At 40.0% G+C, this 19,234-nt stretch overlaps 2 protein-coding genes across 3 annotated transcripts in view; one reads left to right on the top strand and one right to left on the bottom strand.

The window, feature by feature from the left end:
* Positions 1–4,041, top strand: part of cers1 (ceramide synthase 1) — a 5,176-nt gene extending 1,135 nt beyond the window's left edge. The window contains exons 3-6 of the mRNA XM_079471128.1: positions 892–1,053; positions 1,133–1,280; positions 2,711–2,820; positions 3,047–4,041. Of these exons, the coding sequence (XP_079327254.1) occupies positions 892–1,053; positions 1,133–1,280; positions 2,711–2,820; positions 3,047–3,086 (460 nt within the window). The 3' untranslated portion in view covers positions 3,087–4,041. The remainder of the gene's footprint in view (positions 1–891; positions 1,054–1,132; positions 1,281–2,710; positions 2,821–3,046) is intronic.
* Positions 4,042–4,900: 859 nt separating this feature from the next.
* ncln (nicalin) lies at positions 4,901–10,851 on the bottom strand. 2 transcript variants are annotated; one of them, XM_079471062.1, is made up of 15 exons: positions 10,547–10,851; positions 9,688–9,878; positions 9,470–9,614; positions 9,285–9,379; positions 8,732–8,812; positions 8,550–8,653; positions 8,382–8,470; positions 8,161–8,300; positions 7,803–8,026; positions 7,610–7,697; positions 7,231–7,269; positions 6,987–7,150; positions 6,839–6,892; positions 5,884–5,962; positions 4,901–5,808 (listed from the first exon to the last, which is right to left on the bottom strand). In XM_079471062.1, the coding sequence occupies exons 1-15, from the start codon at positions 10,707–10,709 to the stop codon at positions 5,746–5,748; spliced, it is 1,719 nt and encodes a 572-aa protein (XP_079327188.1). In that variant the 5' UTR covers positions 10,710–10,851; the 3' UTR covers positions 4,901–5,745. The 2 variants fall into 2 exon arrangements, with proteins under 2 accessions (XP_079327188.1, XP_079327189.1); XM_079471063.1 differs by having other exon boundaries at positions 4,927–5,808; positions 7,848–8,026; positions 10,547–10,837.
* Positions 10,852–19,234: the final 8,383 nt, after the last annotated feature.

Here is a 19,234-nt window from a genome sequence, read left to right as displayed (position 1 = left end):
GGGTTTTTGTTCAAAGTTAAACTATTGGGCTGATAAAATGGAAAACGGTGTTAAGAAGTTGAGATATAATAATGCTAAAGATTTCGTTGAAATGAGTTATGCTAACGGGCGCTTAATATTTTTATGATTTCATTTTGTGTAATTAAGTTTTCATGTTAATTCAAGTCTTTATTTTTTATTTCATTTTAAATTTTTGTTTGGTTTTTAGTTATTTTCATTTAATAATCATAATAATGCCCCATTTTAAACTTATTTCACTTTATTACTTAGGCTTTTATATACGGTTTTAAAGTAACAACAAACAAACGTGAATGAGCGCGTTCATGGACTGCAGTTAACTTCCGGTACACATCCGCAAACAATAGAGCGTCTGTAGTTTATTTCCGATAACAAGCAAAAGAAACCTAGAAGAAGCGTTGATGTCTAGATGTCAGTCAACTACAGGACCAACAAACCAGGGCTATAATCAAGTCCACCACCAGGACTAGTCGAGTCCGAGTCCAAAGAGGTTCGAGTTTAAATGAGACGGTCCAGACAGAGACAGAAAAAAGAATTCTCTTCAAGACCACATACTTTATTTGCAGATGAAATTAGGTCATTTTATTAACTATAGGTATAGAAATGGCACCTGTGTCACACACAGCCAAAGTGCAACTTCAGATTTTCAGTCTTTTTATTGTAGTGTAACAATCACATTCTGGGCTTCTAATGGCTTGTTGACTTAGTATCATAGCGTACAAGAAGTTAACTGCAGTCCCGGCGCGAGTCGGATGACACGGTCTATAAGATAATACTTATGTCTATACTTATTTATTTTAATTAACACAAATGTCTTAATGGTTTTGAATTTAGTTAATAATAATTGACCCGGTCTGACTGTATCCTCCTCAGATATCACAACATTGGCATTCTGGTGCTATTTCTGCACGATATCAATGATATTCAGTTGGAGTTCACCAAAGTCAACATCTACTTCAAGACTCGGGGCGGGAAAGAGCACTTGATCAACGACGTCCTGTCCAACATTGGTGTTGTTTGCTTTAGCATCACCTGGTGAGGTTCACACCCACATGATTTATTTTCAACTTCATCTAGATCTAATGTGGAATTTTAATTGATTTGATTATTTCAGGTTTTGGTTTCGTTTGTACTGGTTCCCTCTAAAGGTGTTGTGGGCCTCCTGCATCACCAGCATCCAGACGGTTCCCAACATTCCCTTCTACTTCTTCTTCAACACCCTGCTGTTCATCCTCCTCCTCATGAACATCTACTGGTTCTTGGTGAGAACCGCTGCTCTTTAAACCCAGTGGGCCTCTTTCATGAAACATGAGCAGAACGATTTTTTGTGTAAATCCTTCGTAAAGTTGTTTTGACGTAAATTGTCTGATTCGTGAAAATGTTCTTATTTTCAAAATGTTAGTTGGCACGAAAGAAACGTACACCTGCTCCATACCACGTGTAAACAGTGCGTAAATACACAAACTGGATCATAATTATATTTCACGAGTTCTTTTGCCGTGTATTTTATCATTTTTAACTTTGGGTAACGCAATGCTCTTCATTATCCTTTTTTACGAATGCGTCGAAAGACATTTGAGAGTAGACGGGACAAACTACATTGACCAACCATCCTACACAACAATGGAAAAGTTAATATTAACAGTTACTGCACTTTTAAATTTGGTAATTTTCTTCAAAACAAGATACTAGTAAAAAGTAGGCTAACTGTTGCGAGAAATTCTAAATCATAGCAACCAACGCATCTCCAAAATATCTGGTCTTGTTCATAAGAGCACCAGGTTTTATTATTTTAGCTGGCTAAAAATGCTTTGGTGGACACAGTTTAATCGATTAATTTATTGGTAAGCATATAGCTTATTAGTATATTATGCATTCATGTAATTTAATGTAGCCAAACTAAAGAGATACGTCATTTGCTTAGCTGTAATTGATAGGCGGGGATTATGCTAATTGTGAATTATTTTAGCTGTTTACGAATTTTTCGATTTCATTAACATACACACATTTTACTACTAAATCTGATGTTTACGAAGTATTTGTGAAACTGGAGGAAATCTTTCATGAAGGTCTGTTTAACGCGCAAGTGACTCGTAATTTACGCATATATTTACCAATGTTTCATGAATGAGACCCAGTGTGCGGTGGTGAAGGGGTTAACGCTCACGTCTGGCCGTAGACCAATGTGTGCTTAACCGAAGCAAAAAAACGAATGGTTCTATTATAAACTCCAATGATAAAACTAAAGGAGACCAGAGATGTCGGATAAACAGCTTTTGTGACAGTATTTATTTACAGACCAGAGAAGATGGATCCCCGTAACTTTGCACGTCATTAAATTTGAAAACGCAACCTTTGGGTTAAAGGACTGAAACCAACACCACCTTGATTCAGATTGTATCTCTAAAATGAGCGTAGTTGTTGAAATCCATGAAAAGTGTGGAGGTGTAAAATAATCTGGATTTGGGTAAATGTCATGTATCATGTGTTTGATACGTCGTTGACATCTCTTCACACATTTGTGACATTTCTGACTCTTTTCCTCAGGAGAAATATCTCAGACACACGACTCCTAAGCAGACGTTTACATTTCCTCTTCATTTAATCTCGTTGACGTCTGACAGATATAATTGAGACCTTGAAGAGATCTCATCTGTGATTTTTCTCTCTTATGGGATGTTCTCTTTTTCAGTTTATCGTGCTGTTCGTGGTGAAGGTCCTGACGGGACAGATGAAGAGTGTGAATGACGTCCGGGAGTATGAGGATGGAGACGACGCTGATGATCAAACCTCTGCTGATGGGCAAGTAGAAACTCACATCTGTGGTTTAGCTCGTGTGAAAAGCATCGGGTGTTCAGGGGAAGTGGTTTGTCGAGAAGTGCATGTCATGCCTTCTATGCATGTGGTGAAACGGCTTTTCCACCAGAGGATAAACGTTCATCTTTATGGCTCACAACGAGATGTGATTAAAGTGCTGTTTTATGTCCTTATCTCACGTGTCCTGATATCTTCTGTTATTTCCATTCAGGAAACAAGTGAAAAACGGCATCACCAAGAAGCATCAATAAGGTTTCGCTGCTGCCTCCTGCAGGCGATTACACTTGTGTGACCCAGCTGGATTTTGACCTCAGACCGCCAAGGTGCTCCAACGTTCATGCAGAGAATCAATGTTATTTTAATTGTTTAGCACGGTGAATGTTTTTCTTTCTTTGGTGGTGTTTGTGTTATATATTGCTTTGACAAGGTTGAAAGAGGACGTGTGCGAACAGTGGTCACACCCCCAAATTGGTTGAGCCAATGTTGCTTTTAGGTTTTCTTAAAGATCAGGGCAGTGTCTGGGCATATTTAAATGGGATGAAGTATTTTAACTTTAAATAATGATGCTCTTTAGGCTTATGTTGAACAAATTATCTTTCATTAATATACTAATGGATTATTAAAGGGACGGTACACCCAAAATATAGAAATTCTGTCATCATTTATTCACGCTCATGGTTGTAAATCGGACTCTTTGTTTTGTGAAACACAAAAGAAGATATTTTGAGAAATGGCTTTGTGTTCTGTAAAAGTCAGTCAGTCATACAGGTTTGAAATGATATAAGGGTAAATAAATAATGACAGAATTTTCATATTTCTTTGAACTATCCCTCAGATCCGACAGTGACCACAATTTATGTTTTCACAGACACGTTTGAGAATAGCACAACACACAATAACCAGGTTTTGTGGTCTTCGTGTGGGACCACCCCACGTGTTTATTTTGATGATATTTTGAAGTGAAGGCCGTGTAAAGGGGCGGTTTTGATTCGACAACCCGTCAATCAAACAAGCGTTTTTACAGTATTACCGTGTTAGAATGTCCACGATATAAAGGGAACTACTTTCATTGTGTGAACTGCATTAACCGAAGCGCTCTTTCGTTCCTTCTGTAGAAATCGTGATGTTTGTTTTTTCTAGCTGTTGAATTCCTTAAATCATTCACAGAAATCATTTCATTCTAACAAATAAAAATGGAGGACAATCCGTTATCTTGAAGAAATCGTTTTTACTGTCAACATGAAAGATCTCAGTTGAAGTATTTATGTTAATGCCGTATTCAGGACCGCATGACGTTTGACAAGGGATACAAATATTGTCTGTTATATCTTATAGTGATCCTCCGAAGCGATTGCAGTGTGTACTTTGTGTTTGATTTGCCTAGTCGGATCAAATCGGATGCGATCATGTCTTCCACGAGGCTAGATAGTCATTTGCGATTTTTATGTTGTGGTTTCATTGATTTAATTTGAATGTTTATTTAAGTAAATGTCTACAGTTGTACTGTTGAAAGAGTGTAGGCAGTTCATCTCAGGTCTCAATTCTCGTCGCCCAGCTTTGTCAAATCACTGGAAAGAACAAAATAATGTTAGACATTAAACATTTTCTTGATCGTTTTAATGTTTTGAATTGAGAACATTCTTTGGTGGTGTGTTAACGCTCTTTCAAAAGTGCCAAAAGCGAAACCTTCCGTGAGTGTGACGACAAAGCAACTTTGGGTCTGAGGTCTCCAGAGAAACAGCTTTGGGTATATTCTTATAAATCTGGACTTATTCCAATGCTTTTAAATTGCACTGTAATTTCGTACTATTATTATTTCTATTGTTCTGTATGAAATATTGAAGGGGATTAGGACTGGGAATTTATACAAATGACATTAACATGAACAAAGTTGATGCTTGTTTTAGATTTCTCTCGGACCATGTAGTCATTGAATTATTTGCTTTGCATAATTTCATCTGATGCTGAAAGCGTGTCAGTTCTGATCGGTTCTATAATGGAGTAATTAATATTATTCCCCTTGAATAAGTGAACCAGTTGTTTTTGCCATTTAATAAAATCGGTTGAAAGAAAAAACTGTGACGTTTATTTCAACAAATGCCTTTATTTAATTCGTCCTTTCTAAGAATCAAGTTTGTACCCCTGATGTGTGAAGTTAAATCAGTGAGAAGATTTTAAATCAGTGCACGTTGAAGCTCAGTCGCTTCCATAAATAACAGAGTAAGTTGCACCATACAGCTTCCTGATATATATGGTACAATCTTACAGAAATCATAGTTATACAGCACGTAAAATAACACGAACAAATAGTCGACATCGTTCTCTCCAAAATAACCACATGTCGTTCCAACCATCAAGTTAAATGAAACATATATGGCAGATTTCCACGTACGAACGCTTCGACTCAAACACCAAAGGTTTGGCCCGCCTTGGAGTAGCTTCCAGTGATATAAACCTCATGAGGGCTTTCAGAAAACACTGTTTAAAAAATCTGGTGAATGGCTGAAGAAAAGTAATGCTTTAAGATGTAAGTGTACAGACTCTGAAATTATGGATTGTCTCCTAAAAGATGCGGACATTGTCGGAACGAGGCAATGTTGAAACTTTGTTAGTGATTAAAAAAACACTTATCAAATCAAACATCACTCTCGAAAGCTAAATCAAACACATACAAACACAAAAAAGGCATGATATGAACGTTAGTCGAGCGTTACATTTCTCGCAAATGACAACAAGTCTGCGAGTCGGTTTTTTAATGTTTTCATTGAACATTCAGTCACACAAGCAAACGAGCTGTTCTGTGCATCTGTCACTCGCAGACTTGTTCCCACTCACTATCAAATGAAAATGAGGTCCACAGAGAGAAAAATAACGCACTCTTGGCACTCGCGGAGGAGACGAGTCTGCAGTTTAGTGCTGCTTGACACGAGGAGCCGTCACTCTGCGCAGGAAACGGTACAGAAGTCCGAAATTCTACAGGAACAGGAAACAGTTTTATAGCACATGCATATTTATGGAAACCACTGAATGCGGTAAGGTTTCTCTTACCTGTATGGCCAAATACATCACGCCAAGATAAGATGCAATACAGAGAGCCAGCAGCAGGTCGAAGACGGCTGGTTTTACCCTAATAGGAAAAAATATAGAATTTATTACAAACCGTTTAATTCACCAAAAATTCTCCGTCATTGACAGATTTTTTATTCCAGTGATGTCAAATCTGAGGACCGCCCCTCACTCATTATAAGCAGCCGGAGGTGCCACTGTCCTGAACATAACCGTGAAGGCACGTATGTTTCCCGTTCATTACTCATAAACGCCTCGTCCGTTCAGGAAACCCCACGTGGGATGAGCAGAGACTCAGGGGGCGTCTATATATGACCGCCACAGTCTAATTTGTTTTTGCCAAAGTTTAAAAGAACTGAAAATCTTTTTATAACACAGCGATCTCTAACGTTGTTTGTGGCGTTGTTTCTGCAAAGCATGCATCTATCACTCAATTGGATCTTTGCGTCGCATGCTCTCGTACACAAACAGGCACGCACAAATCATTGGTGCTATGTTAACAGACTTTTTCTCCTTCGGAGAGCGATAGCGACTAGCATCATTTTGGATAAACGTTAACGTTCAGTGAGTGGAAAAACTCCCTGCGTCTTCTCCGTTCATGACCAAACAGTAGCGTGAAGTAATTGAATGATTACAAAACAGTGTTTACAAGCACCTGTCATTGTTACTGACTTGACATATGAATATTTGATTGCAAAAACATTAAATATGTAAATGACTTTTGCTTTATTGGATATTCAGTTGTATTAAAAAACAGTGTGTTCAGGGAGTAAACGCATGTACGTCGCAAACATGCTAATAAGAACGTAATATCACCTTGCACCATAGTGACGGGTAAAAATAGAGCGATTTTATAAGAGTCTGTCTGTCAAAATGATAGACAATGAAATAGTCAACCTCTGGTTTAATAACAAACAGATCCCTGAGACGTTCTCACCTGTACGCATTCATGGTCTGCTTCAGTTGATCATAAAAAACAAATTCTGGGTCTCTGTTGAGAAAAATATTTAAAAAAAATGATTACGTTTATGCATCTGGTAGACACTTCAGCTCCATGAACACTAAACGTTAAGAGCTGAACGTACCTCTTATCGGCTTTGACAAGATGCCTCTTGACATCTTTAAGATAGCGGTTCATGTAATACTCCAGTGTGTTCACTGTGCTGCTGTCTTTGTCCAGAAGCTGTGCAGCTCTCGGCTGTGCTGTCAACCAATCCACCAATGATGTCAGCTGCTCCTCCTGTACCTGCTGTGAAGCACAATCAACATTTTACATTAAAATCAGTTTTCTACATATCACAAAACATCCGCCCACGTTCTCCAACTCACCATCTGTTCGGTGAAGATCTCCAGGTCTCCACTGGCACCCTGGGTGGAAAAACAACCCATGTTACTCTATTGAAAGACACATTCTGATCTCTGTTATAACAAACAGACATTACTTCATTAAAATAATAGTTGGGCAATTCCAGCGTTATGGACGTGACATTATGTGTTATGGATGTGACAAAAATACTCAGAGAATGTAATTGTTACCAATATATTGAACCACTTGTTTGTATTTTACTAAACAACAACAACAACCTTATTTCATATTAAGGTTGACATTAGGACGGAATTGCCCAGTTAATCCAAAAAGGTAATAAAGACTGCATTGATACATTTAATAATGGTGATAAAAACGACACAAAAAGTTAGTACTTCATACCTTCTCCGTCAGGTTATATATCACCCTCGCCAGACTTTCCGCGATCGCTTTAGTGTTACGAGTGAGTTTCTTCAAATCCACGTGAGGCCTTAATAAGAAACATAAACGATATCAACAACAAAAGTGATCAGAAATCGGCTGTGAGGAGACTAAGGTGCTATGTCGGGGTGAGAGAGCACCAATCATCACCCACCCGGTGGTGGCCTCACCCGCCCCCTCCAGAGAGGGCGACACTGACCGCATGTCCATGATAGAGTGGCGCTCAGGGCTGCGGTGGCTGTCTAGGTGCGACAGGGTGAAGGCCGGCAGGCGACGGATGCCGAATCGCTCGTGCTCCCAGGCCAGAGTGTCATCGGCCAGGTTGATCTTCTTGTGGACCATGGAGAACTTCAGGTCAGGGTGCTGGTTGGCAGTCACCTGATGACAGCGATATCAGATATAACCTTCTACTTATTTCTCTTGTAACTAAGAGATCATTTTTTAAAAACCATTAAGGATGAACATGTGACTGAAAGGTTTAGGATTTTCTTAAAAGCATGTTGATTTTGTACCGTCTCCAGTTCTGTAAGCAGGGTGTGTTGCGGGCTTCCCTCTTTGGGTGGCTTCGACACATGAAGGTGAAGGTTATCGCTGTTACCCAAAGTGTCCAGACACAGAACGAACGCCACGTTGTCCTGGAGTAAACTGGCATCTAAAACACAAGGGCGAAGTCGGTCAAAACCATTCCAGCGAGACGTCACACTTCTTGCGCTAAAATGATCTTCAAACACACCTGTGTGGTCCAAATTATCCTCCAGCCAGCGTTTGGTGCCCTGATAGTTAAATTTCCCCCCTCCAGACAAGAAAAACAGCAGGTTATACCTATAAACAAGACATTTTAATGACTCGCCACCAGAGTAAATCTTTGTTTAGAAGTAAGCGAGTGTTATTAAAGTGTTACCCTGCGTGAGTTCTCTTGTAAGAGTAGAGTCTGGAGAAAAGCCGAGCGAGCTCCAGGAGAACAGCCACACCGCTGCCGTTCGAATCAGCGCCGTATGACAACCACTAAAGAAAACAAAGGCTAGATGTGCATTAACAACTCACAGACAGACAAATTGTTTTAGGGAAGAACGGGGTCCTTACCGGAGCCACTCCAAAAGAGTCATAGTGGGCAACCAGAACGATGGAGGGCAGTTCTTCTCCCCCGGATCCTGTTAGTCGTCCCTAAGCAAAACGGACGAGACGGATTACATCTCTCTGATCTATCAAACTTCAAGTCTGTCGTTGTTATGTTGAGTATTAAGTGACTAGTTAGTCTGAACAAAGGTCAATCTCTCAAGTGCCATTAGCTACAACACACCGATATATGATGTAGCATTAGCCTTCGAGACAAATACATCAATGACAACCTACGTAGGTTGGCAAAATATTTTATCATCACCAGTGGCAAAATGATTACGTTGCCTTTTAAAACAATGTTTTTTATCGCATTCAATATTTGTGTGTTTTGATACGATATAAGATGCTTGTTTTATATACGCGTGTGGCAGCGGATGAACTTGCGTTTATTAAGTTATCCGTCTCATGCGTTACACGCCAAATTGACACTAATCATCAAGTAGCGACTTCCACGATCAGAGGAAGTAAACACATCAACACTATTAAGATATTGCCTCCTACAGTCAGGTTCACTCACCTCCAGACTGGTAATGGCCCAATCGCTCACGGCTTTACTCTGAGCGCCGCTGGTCACCATCTGAAAACCGTTGGCCGTCGCCGTGTGAAGCAGCACTGTTTGAAAACACAAACATTATCCATCTTTAAACAACACGTGTAGTTTGTTACTAACACTGAACAACGACGTTTTCTGTGCTCTGGTACCTTCAGCCGCTGACGAAGACCCCTGCGAGGACGACGAGATCTGCGTCTGATGGTAAATAGACAGCAGCTCCTCGTCCTCAAGGGCGAAATACACCGGCACGGACGTCTCCGTGGCCAGCAGCTCCGGCTCCAGCTCCATGAACTGCTGCAGTGGAGAAAAATCACCCACGTTCAGCCGTTGAATTCTGGGAAACACTGAAATTATAATGAGGTCCTACCTGCACTATGTCCTGAGGCATTGTGGACATGTTCTGGGGCAGTATGATGACGACAGCACCCGCCGACTGTCGGAGTGCTTTCTGATACATCTCGTAAGAGAAATCAACCAGTCGCATCATCACGCATCGACGACTCAGCACGTCGGCCTCCACCGTACGAGCTTCCGAGTTTAAAATGGCGTTCCTGGAACCTGTCAACAAAAATCGACGGTTATGCAACATTTTTGCGTGTCACTCAATATAACAAACGACGCGTTTCTCGCATGTTTTTTCATCGTGTGATCTGTTTTCGTTCCTCTTTGGCAGATACATTCACGTGAAAGAACTTCAATGGTAACCTGAAACACCAGATCTGATTCGTGGCATCTACTCGTGAAGAACTGGTGTGATGACATCTTGACCCCGAGTTTGTCTGCACTATCAACAACGTCAAGACATAAACCTCAAAGACAAGGTGTGTGAGTCAATGCGAGTCATGTGACTGTTGGCGGGGTCGAACCCACAATCCTTCAGGTATCCATCCAGATCACCCTCGGTGCGATCAACCTTTGTGTGCGTGAATCTACAAAACGTCGATTTGTACTGTACAGAAACAAACAAAATACAAGCCTAGTACTGTAGTAGACACGTGGTAATACGACTGGGATTATATATGATGCGTGAAACTGCCTAATTTCAATATTAAAGTACCAACATATGACTATCCGTGGCACGAGTCAAAACCACGGTAATGCCACGGTATATCGCGTCGACTTTTATGGTTAGTGCGATTTTGACTGATTCATAAACCACAAACACTAAAAAAAAGAGTAAAAGAGGTTAATATCATCACACTTTAAAGCGAATAACCGTGTTTTACCGTAGTTTTGTCCCTGCAGATCGTACTGCTGCATGCGGTACACGCTGAATTCGTGAGCCGCGTCCGCGCGAAGCGGGCACATCAGCACCAAAAACAGCAGCAAACTGAGGGGAAACGAGCACTTGAGCATGTTCTCCAACACCTCACTGGCCTCCTCGAACATACTGGAGTCGGTTCCGTGGATTCTGACCGAGAGAAAAAGAGAAATACGGGGATGAATGACTGACGGGGACCGCTCGAGCTGTCAGGCGACGCGGGGTGAGTTTCAGTCAGGCGAAATCGACGGACCCCTACAACCCGCCTGCGCTGAAGGAATACTATCGCGATGTTTTTAATGTCATATTGCCTTAATTTTTAAGTGTTAAACACTTTATAGTTTTACATTTAATTTAGGGTGTGAGGGATCTCGTTTATTTGTGGGTATGATTTTATGTTTTGGTGAGGGTCCATCAGGAGAATTCGAAGGACTACCTCATCTGACCTTAAGGGTTTTTTTGGGTTAATACTTTTGAATTGTTGCACTTTTTTATTATTTAGTTTTTTATATTAGAATTTAGTAGTTATCATGAAAATATTTTTTATATTAGCATTTCACTGGCGACCTAAGTGAACACTTCACATCTATGAACTGAATAGTAATTTATACAATATTAGAGGTCAAATAATAATAATGATAATAATAACAATAGCAATATGTCACGTTAGATAATTCATGTTTAACGTGTTTTTAAAATGTTATGCTAATTTATGTTATAATACAGTGTGCATGGTTGACCACTAGAGTGCGATGTTTTCTGACATTTAAAGTGGTCTTTATGTCAATTGGACTTAAATGGTCTTCCATGACACACTTTCCTGCAACTCTGCATCTATGCAGTTTTTTCAGTAATCGCCTGATTTTCGGAAGAGATGACCGATCAAAATGATATGACAAAGTGGACACACATTTTCAGATTTTCTCCTAATGGATTAAAGGGATGACTAGTACAGAAATGGAAGTGTTTTGTACAAGCAAAAAGCACATGAAGCAGAATATCTAATGTAATTTAGCACGAAGCCAACCTGCTATAATGGCTGAGTAGCTTTGGGAGGCGATCAATCTCTAAGTGCTTTAAAGATGCTTTATACTGTTTAAATATACAAATATTGTAATGGACAAGTTTTAATCAGACCTTGGAGATCATTAGAAACGCGTGGAATGGTTTATATTTTCTTTTCAGGTTTTGGGTGGATTTTATGGTAGGGCTTGACAGCCAAGACCAAACCCCAGTTCTAATTTTACTATAAAAGCACTCGTTTATACAGCCATGCTGTTTTGTTGTGTGTGTCCGTCTGCAGGCATTAAATGGATCACGTGTGCACTTGTTCTAGGCAATAAACATGTAAGTATAAACATAAACAGATATCTACAGAGCAAGCCAGCAAGAGACAGTGTGCCCTGATGATGGTCTGGAAAAAGTGTATAGCCAGACCTAATGGATTGGGTGGCGTCCAGGAGGAGCCAGCGTTTCCCATTAAGTTGCATTAATGCATTCAAGTAGAAAGGTGCTTGGATCATCTCTTTATATCCCGTTTCAGATGCGCTCCGGTTCTCTGATGGCCAGGCAGGGGTCGCACCTGATATCCATAGTTTGGGTTCGGAATGAAAATGCCACTTTTGAAGTCTTGACCTGCATGCACTGAGCATGTCCAACATCCTGCGTTCCTGTTCTGCCTCTTTAACCAGAGAGCTCACGCTGTCCATTAGCATGGCGTATCAGTTACTTTGGGTCTAGAAGGTTGTCCTGAGTTCTTAATAGCTTCCTTTCCTCCATCAAAAAAGGGAATTTTGTTTGACGTCTTACAAACTGTTGTTGTGGCTGCCTGGTTATCGTTTGAAATAGCTGTCCTTAAAGTCAACCCAGGAATCAAAGCTAAAAGGTGCGTGTAATGTTAAAAAATGCACATGTTGAAAAAGTCCCTTTATTGTTAGTAATTTCATCCACTATTTGATTGTTTTGATGTAAATACCCATATTTGTGCTGTGAATCGTGCATGCAAAACTACAACAGTTATGTCTTCCATGACCTCTTTTAAATGTGACGTTATGCTTTATGGTTGGATTGCTGTAATCGTGTGGCCAACAGAAGTTCTTGTTCTGTAAGAAACGTGACGCCTGCTTAGTATCCGCAGCTCTCATGCGTCACAAAAACTGAATTATGTGTTGAGTGACAGTGAGCAGTGCAAATCAATACACATCGCAGAAAGCCGGAGGTATGCATGTGGGCCCGACATTTCCTGCAATAATAACATATTTTAATATTGTGCAATTAAACTCCCACATTGGTCTGTGGTGTTGAAAGAAAGCTTTTATTCTTAAAGAGCAGTGGCAGGATGTGATGTCTACGGGTCTGACGAAATTGAAGTATTTCAACATCACCAGCAGAAGAAGCGCTATAAGAACAAATTGTACATGCAAGCTTATTGCGTATGATGCATATATCTTATTGGGGTATTAAAGGGAACAAGATATCATAAACAATGCAAGGGTTTGGATTTACTTCAGGTGTATCACAGTACTCAAGATTGATCAAAACAATGATAAAGTAATTTGTCTTCTGCAAAACTGTGACAACTTGAACGTTATCAGTGCTTCACATATTTCCAGACTCCATAAACATAATTATAGTTGAAATAACACAGATCTTATTTGGAAAACTAAGAACTGGAATGTATTTTTTTTCTCTGCTGTTTATATTTGTATTCAGCTCCTTTATGAATCATTCATAATGACAAGATGCAGATGAGACGCTAGTCCTTATTCTTCAAGGTCTACTTCTGTTCTCAAGGTAATTTCGGACATTGAGCGATGTGTCTGTTTATATAAGCTCATATATTAGCCAGATACAACCAGAAAAAAAGTTATTATTTTACAGAATTTACAAAAACTGTAATTGTACAATTTTTTTTTCAGTTTTCCACTTCTTTTTGGAATGCAGTCAAAAAGGTCAAATTACAGAAATAGATTTGTAAATTTACAAGAAAACTGTGGGTAAATGTCTAATTTTATGGGGAAAACTGTAATTTCAAAGTTGCTTTCTGGCGCCCCACACAGTAAAAAAACTGTAATTTACAGAATTTAACTTTAAAAAGACTGTAATTTGGCAGAAAGCAGAAAATCTGTAAGTTTACTGTTTTTTGAAGTTTTTTTGCTCAACTGCCAGACTTTTTTTTTACTATGATATTTTTGAACATACAGTCATAAAACTTACAATTACCAAAATAATACAAGAAAAGCTGGAAAAACTGTCATTTTATTTGAGACAACTGTTATTTTATCGTTTTTTTTACAGGACTTTTCATTTTTGAACAGTGTAAAAAAGTTTTTTATGGTCAGAGACAAAACTGTTGCAAAGCTTCAAATTAACGGCAGACAAAGTGAGAGAATAATGCCCATTGAAAGTGTATTTGTAGGTTTTGGCACTACTCAAGTTTTTGCACACTAGGTTTTTGACAGAGCTTCTTTTTCTTCATTCATTTGAAACTGATTTTGTCCTTCCTTAATCTCCAGGGAAAGAGTCAGTTTTAAAGCAGACCACCAGATCCTAGTTTGTGGCCACGAGGCCTGGACCTTTGGAAACAGTCTGGTTTTGGAAACATCGGGAAGTGTTTGTACATCGCTGATGCTTGCTCAGTGATCCGGGCACAAATCTGGAAGGCTCTGTACAGGAAATTTAGAAACCACAAAGCCACCAGTGATGAAACGGCTCGATTGCCACCCATGTTTACAAACAGAACATTTGGTGTTTATATTAGGCATGTCTGATCATTTAGTTTAGTAGTCTTAATGGTCTCAATTTTGAAAGAAAGAGAAACAAATGCAGGTATCAATGAATGTAGATTATAGATGTAAACAAATGTGGATTTTGGTCAATTTTATGAGAAATGTTTGAGTTCATATTGAGATCTTCAATAATATTGACTTCTGATTGCAGACCAATTTGAGCTCAGTTTGAGACATTGTTGAAATCTCTTCTGAAACTCTAATGGAGACATTTGTTACATTGACATTGAGAAATATCGGAGTTATAAAAGTTTCCATTTGCTCTCCATTTATTCTCATTGATGTCTAGGTAGAATCATTAAATTATTAAAGAGATTTCACCGGGGTAAGAAAGTCCATCTCTGGACATAAGCTGCTTCTAGAGAATAATGAGACGGCACGTATGCATTTTATTGGAACTCGCAGTTACCGATCTTGTGCTTAAATAAAACAATCTTAAAAAATATCTCAGAGTTCAATTAGATCTCATAAGTAATGAAAGAGCAAACTCTAAGCACTAAAATGTCCCTCTATGTTGTGAATGGTGCTGTAAAGGTTTATAATTTTTTCTGTGAATCTCAAATGAAATATTATCTACATCCGCATTAAAACTGCAACCCTATGCTTAAAGTGGTAACAAAGCGTTTCCCTCGAGCAATGACTGCAGACCGTATTAGCCTCTCATCCAGAGCCTCTCTGCTGCCTCTTGTCTCACTCTCTGCTCTTGATGGATGGCCTGCATAAATGATGGAGCAGTGAGGGCGCAATGATGAATTAGGCTGTGTCATGCCCGGTCCTAAAGGTGGAGGGGGCTGACGTACGTGTCGTCCAGCCGAACAGACATAACAACAGTGGACGGGCATGGCATCCCACCCGGAAACAATGGCGTTACTGCTGCGTCGTTGGACTAAAGTGTGTTATGTTTCAATATAGTCTCAGGGCTGCAGATCGCATCCCACCTGTCCTGAATGCACTTTGATGTGAGCGCAGAAAATCACAGATGAAATCTCTATCTCAATTATCTCTCGAGACTTTTACTTATGTCTCATGCGTCTCGGATGTTTCTCCTGAGAAAGAGACATTCAGAAATGTCACAAATGTCTGTCATGAGAGGAGATGTCAACAATGTCTCAAACCGAGCTCAGATTTGTCAAGTCTGCAATCAAAAGTCAATATCTCATCAAATTGATCCAAATCCAGATCATGATACCTTTATACTCTTCATGGACTGAAGGATGTTCATCTCACTTCAAGGACTTTCAGGAGAACCGTCTGAGACTTTTCTCATTTTAGCTCAAACTCTCACAGGCTATGGAACCTCTGAGATATAAAATTGTACATTATATATTTCACAGAACACATCTAACCTGGACCCATCTGAAAAGCATCCCGGTGCCGCTCAGGCTGTATGGTTTCTGGGAATCAGTTTGGTTTATTATAATTGGCAACCATTTTGCATTTTGACCGCACTTTGGAACCGCACACATCTATAGCCCAGTTCTTCCCAAAAAGTGGCGCGGGGTGACGACTGGAGACCTAAAAAACGTTCATGTACGGTATTTAGTGACAACGTGAAACAAATGGTCCTAATGGGAAAATATATTTTCAGAACACGTTCCTGTCTTGTTTAGACCGTTATGATGAACAGAGGGGTTCTTCTTGGCATACTGGAGTGGGCTGTCAGTCTGGGCATCTGGCGCATACCACCAAGCCCGGGATGTGCATAGGACCGTGTCTTTTTACGTGTGTGTGTGTATGTGTTGGCGTTTCTTTCGGGCAGAGCGACGGGCTGGCATGGCATCCTAACAACCACAGCCCACTCGGACCAAAACAAGACACATTTCTTCTTCACTACGCTGGCACATGGAGACATACGGGGGAAAAAGAGGGCACCAGAAGTTCTGCCTCCTCAAGTCACCGCAAGTATTCGACACCGACTTTGAACGATCCGACTTTGAAAGAAAAGCAGGTTTATTTAGTTGTCTTCACAGAAATCTCGGCTTGGGGTCGTCGTCTGCATTTAGATTTACATTTGCTTTCGTCAGATGACAGAATGGACATTTTTGGGTGAACTTTTCCTTTAAGAAATAAAACGGGAAAAAGTGGGCGAGGAGGTGTTTGCCCCCCTGACAGAAAGTGAGAGAGAAAGTGATGTTAAGGCAGACAGACACGGAGAAAGCGAAAGACAGCGTTAAGCCACTAAAAGCTTTCTCGTCTGTCTGAAGGCTAATGATATCGCCACGGTGAAGAAATCTCTAGAGCCGGAGAAAAACGCGCTGCGGTGATTTATAAATGGATTGTGGGAATCTGTGGACGACAATCCGGACGTATCTCCTCGGACTGACGGGGTTAGTGGTGTCTGTGAAGTAATTCGATGGTTAGTTTCACATTTTTAATTGCTCCGATCTTCCTGTCAGGCGAATCCCGCTTGCCGTCGTCACGCTCATGAATATTAATTAGATCGCGCTGACGACGTACGTCCGTTGCTTATACCGAATGTATTATTATGAATATAAACGTAAGTCGTTCCGACGTTTCTCGACGACTGTCCGTTTTTAAAATAAACATGAAGGATTTCTTACTGACGTCAAGTTGTAGTCTTTTGATAGCAGGTCTGCAACTTGAGGTTCACTTCATCTCCATTTGTGAACGTCAAGCGCGATTTAAAAAGGTTGGTGAACTTTTCCAATTTCTCCTCAGAATTGACGTCAGCAAATAGAGATGGACGGGTTTTGTCGTGAAATGCGAGAAATCTGTCAATTTAGTGAGGTTTTTTGTTGTCATATAACACAGCTGGTTTACGTCGTATGACCTTGTTACGTCTTCAATTGCCCGTTTTTGCATTTTTATTGAAACTGTGGAAAGTTTGTTTGCGTAGTCATTCAATTATTGCTTTTATAACAGGGTCAGGTGACAAAAATGATAACCGCGATTGTTTTGCCCAACGTTGAGATCGCGATTATTTAACACGATTCATTAACATTGACTTTTAAACTCTGAATTTAACTGATAAGTAATGTAAAGAAATCGCACCGCTGAACCGGTGTAATGAAAAGTGGATTTATACTACAAGGATCCCTGCAAAATGGAAGGCGGCACGATAATCGTTTACCGCGATTATTTTGTCTTTGTAATTGATGAAGGCCAAAATTGCCGATTACGATTAATTTTCGATTAATTGCACCGCCCTTATTTATAAACATGCTGGTACGCTTTGCATCGGGATAGTACAGTTCTCATAAACGCGGCATTGTACCAACCACAGGAATTGAAGACCCTGACGTGTGTAGAAAAGCGAGTTACTAATTTGGAAAGCAGAAGGAATTTATTTCCCGGCCTTTCTTCGTGAATGGGATGCGGTCGGAACGATTGAATCAAGGTGGCCAGAGGCTTTGAAATGAGGAAGGCTTTGATGGGCCAGACAGCTGCGTTTTAACTTTACAGCCCTTCTGGAAAGTTCTGCTGAGGGTGATGGAGCACAAGCTCACACAAGCCGGCCTGTTATGCTTTGGGTTTGGATTTGACATTTCAGGGCTTTTGACACCCACTGGGATGCTTGGTGGTCCATAAAAAATTTCGTTTTAACTACCCTCACTAGATAAATCTGTTTTATACCAAATAGTTTGAAGCACTTATGACATAATTCATGGAAATGGCCGTGACTGAATGACCTTTTGCATGTGTCTACAGGTCTACAGCACATGTACAGTGGTGCTAGGACGTGTCACTCGGCTACGCAAGAAGAAATGTTTGCAATTTGAGACACCTTGCATGCTAGGAATGGATTTTACCCACAAGCTCGACGCGTTTTAGTGTCATTTGCATTGCGGTTGAGTGTCTGCTGTGCTTATTTTAAAGGAAGGTTTATTGAAAAGGTATTTATATTAAGAGTCATTTGTGTCTGTGGTCTCCCGTGCGGATTAAATATTAGCGGGCTGGTTAGCGGAGTATATTTGCGTGACAAATTCTATAAGCAAAATGGTCAAATTTCTGTTTAAAAGAATCCTTAAATGAAAAGATCCTCAGGATCCTTAACCCTTCTGTCTGTTTCCAGATTTTCAATGCAGGTCCAGGCTTTCGCATCTCACCGTATATTTCACAGTTGTTTCTTATTATTTTCCTTCGTTGGTTCACATTCTAGATTACGAGATGAAATGCATCCAAACAAATACGGCAAACCGACAGAAATGTTTTCAGAATATGACATCTTTAATACGGATCATTTCGCTTTAACGGCTCATGTGGCCGCTATCCAATCGGTTCTCTTGTGACCTTTGCTCGAACGGATGCACATTGGAGCAGAACTGGTCCAGCCATGAGCCGTGTGGTGCCGTTGGACCGGAGCCCTGCGAGGGCTGATGTGTCTGCTGCGGTAATGGAGCGATATGTTATCCAGAATGATTAGTTGTCCAATTTTTAAATGATCAGCATCATTTGAAATGCAGTGTTTGGTTAACCCAGTTTCAGTTCCAAAATCTACAGATGGTCTACATATTTTCCTATATAGTATGTTGTGTAATTGAACTACAAGATTAAACTTGTGTTTGTTAAACACAAAAGATGAATGTTCTATTCCGTTCTATTCGTTGTGTTAGATGAGTTAAAGGGATAGTATAAAAGATGTCATCATTTATTCCCCTCATGAGGTTCAAAACCTGTATGCGATTCTTCTGTGGAACACAAAAGTCGATATTTTGAGAAATGTCTCAGTGGTTTTGTGCCAATGGGCGCTATTGATTTTTTTTCTCTTTTATCCCTTCAAAACTACAATCCGTATTTTTTTCCCTCTATATCGCCGTCTCTGTTTGAAACATAAAATTACTTTATGTAAAGTTTATGTGGAAGTCGAACGATCAGACATGAATTTATTATTATTAGCTAACAGT

This window comes from Barbatula barbatula (assembly GCF_947034865.1).
Source record: "Barbatula barbatula genome assembly, chromosome: 13".
NCBI lineage: Eukaryota > Metazoa > Chordata > Actinopteri > Cypriniformes > Nemacheilidae > Barbatula > Barbatula barbatula.
Note: the sequence above shows the minus strand (reverse complement) of the source record. Positions and strands in the feature narration are given on the sequence as shown.